Consider the following 1,690-nt stretch of genomic DNA (forward strand, 5'->3'; position numbering starts at 1 on the left):
CAACCCATCATCGCCTGGACCTCCTTGAGGTCTCCACTCAGGCTGCGCGGGTGTCTCTGCCGTCTGTTTCCCGCAACTCACCTGGGCTGATGTGCACAAGCTCACCTGTACGGTGGTCTGACTCTCCCAGACTGTGAACCTCAGCAGGGCAGCTCCAGGAGGTCTCTCTCAGGTCTAATAAACCGCAGTGGAAAGGGCATTGTGGCTGCACACTGGAACCTATTTCTTACACTGCTCCGGGTCTGGGTGACTGCGCGCGCGTGCACGAGCACAGACGTAATTTTGTAGGGTACAGGCCAGGTGAGCATTTAACAGGGCCTTGGGGCAGGGGGAGGTGCGGGGACACGGACGACTAAGTGGTCCTAAGAAGAAGCTGGATGATCTGCTCACCCTCAGACCTGACGGCAAAAGGACCTGGTCGGGCAGGAACGCTGACTAGTGAGTGGTCCAGGTGGATGTAGTCTGCACCTGGCTTCACCTGCTTCTCTTCACTCCTGGGTGCAGCCACGTGTACTGGACACACTGGGGCTCGGGGCCCCGGGGAACAACGGCTGATCTCGTTGTAGGCAGCCAAGAAGGCTGAGATGGGGTTGCAGGTGGGGAGGATGGGACTCCCGCCAAGGTGAAAGCAGCGGCTCACACCCAGCCTAGGGCGGGTCCGGGAGAAGGCAGAGGTGACCCGCAAGGAGGACGTAGAGACCAAAGCAGCTCGCCCCCTGGAGGCCGTTCCGGTCACTGCACTGCTGGACTGGGGAAGGGCGGGGACTTGGTCGCGGTGGAGAGGCTGACCCACCGCCCCCACTACCTGGAGTTTGAGGGTGTTTCGCCCCAAGTCCTAGCCACAATAAGATGACTTGGCGTGGACGCCCTAGGCAGCTTCGAGAAGCGGCACTGACTGGTCTCGTTTCCCCATCTGGGTCCAAAGGATCCATGCCGGAGCCGGGAGCTATAGCCCCGAAGGTGCTGGGATCCCCTGTCCACATACAGACTGTCCTCCCCCAACCCTTCCTTTTATAGTCTCTCCCAACTCTCCTTTCCCACACACCGGTACTCTCGGACCCAGGTGGGGCTGCCAAGAGTAACCCCAGAAGAGAAAGAGAGAAACGCAGGTTCCCTATACCCCAGCAGAGTGAAGTACCCCACCTCTCCCGAGCTCTAACGCTGGGCGCTCGGTAGCCAGGCCGGGTAAGCGGGCACCCCAGAGAAGGGAGCTAAGGAACACCGGGGTGCGCTCAAGGCAGGCCCTACATCGGGCCCTAGCAGAGAGGTAAGTGTCGCGCACGTGGCCGGGAGGCGGGGTGGCTGTTCAGGCACCCCCACCTTAACCACGTGGGGAGCGCAGCCCTCCCCCTCTCCACTGTGGGCGGGGTAGAGCCTGAAGCGCGTTCTCGGGACAAGGGGGAAGAGGAGAGGGTTCTTGTCGGGCGCGCGCCTCAGCGTGTGTCGAGGGCGCGCCCACGACGAGGCGGGGCTCGCCGGAAAGGAGGCGGGGCCGGCCAGGGGGCTAAAGGGGTGCGCCCTGGAAGGAGGGGCGTGCCGGGAGGGGCGGGACACATCGGGAGGGAGCGGGCTCCGGCAGGCGGCCAGCCAGGCGTGCGGAGGGAGCGCTTCGGGGAGGAAGCGGAGCACACTCTGGAAGGGCGGAGCGCTCTTGGGGCCGGCTTGGAGGCGGGGGCGTGGCCGGGCGCCC

General features: G+C 64.0%; 1 protein-coding gene across 1 annotated transcript in view; it reads left to right on the top strand.

The window, feature by feature from the left end:
• The first annotated feature begins 930 nt into the window (after nt 1-930).
• The window catches only part of KLF16 (Kruppel-like factor 16), a 10,106-nt gene continuing 9,346 nt past the window's right edge, over nt 931-1,690 (top strand). The window contains exons 1-2 of the mRNA XM_006869071.1: nt 931-960; nt 1,261-1,668. Of these exons, the coding sequence (XP_006869133.1) occupies nt 931-960; nt 1,261-1,668 (438 nt within the window). The remainder of the gene's footprint in view (nt 961-1,260; nt 1,669-1,690) is intronic.

This window comes from Chrysochloris asiatica, unplaced genomic scaffold (genome assembly GCF_000296735.1).
Source record: "Chrysochloris asiatica unplaced genomic scaffold, ChrAsi1.0 scaffold00125, whole genome shotgun sequence".
Lineage (NCBI taxonomy): Eukaryota > Metazoa > Chordata > Mammalia > Afrosoricida > Chrysochloridae > Chrysochloris > Chrysochloris asiatica.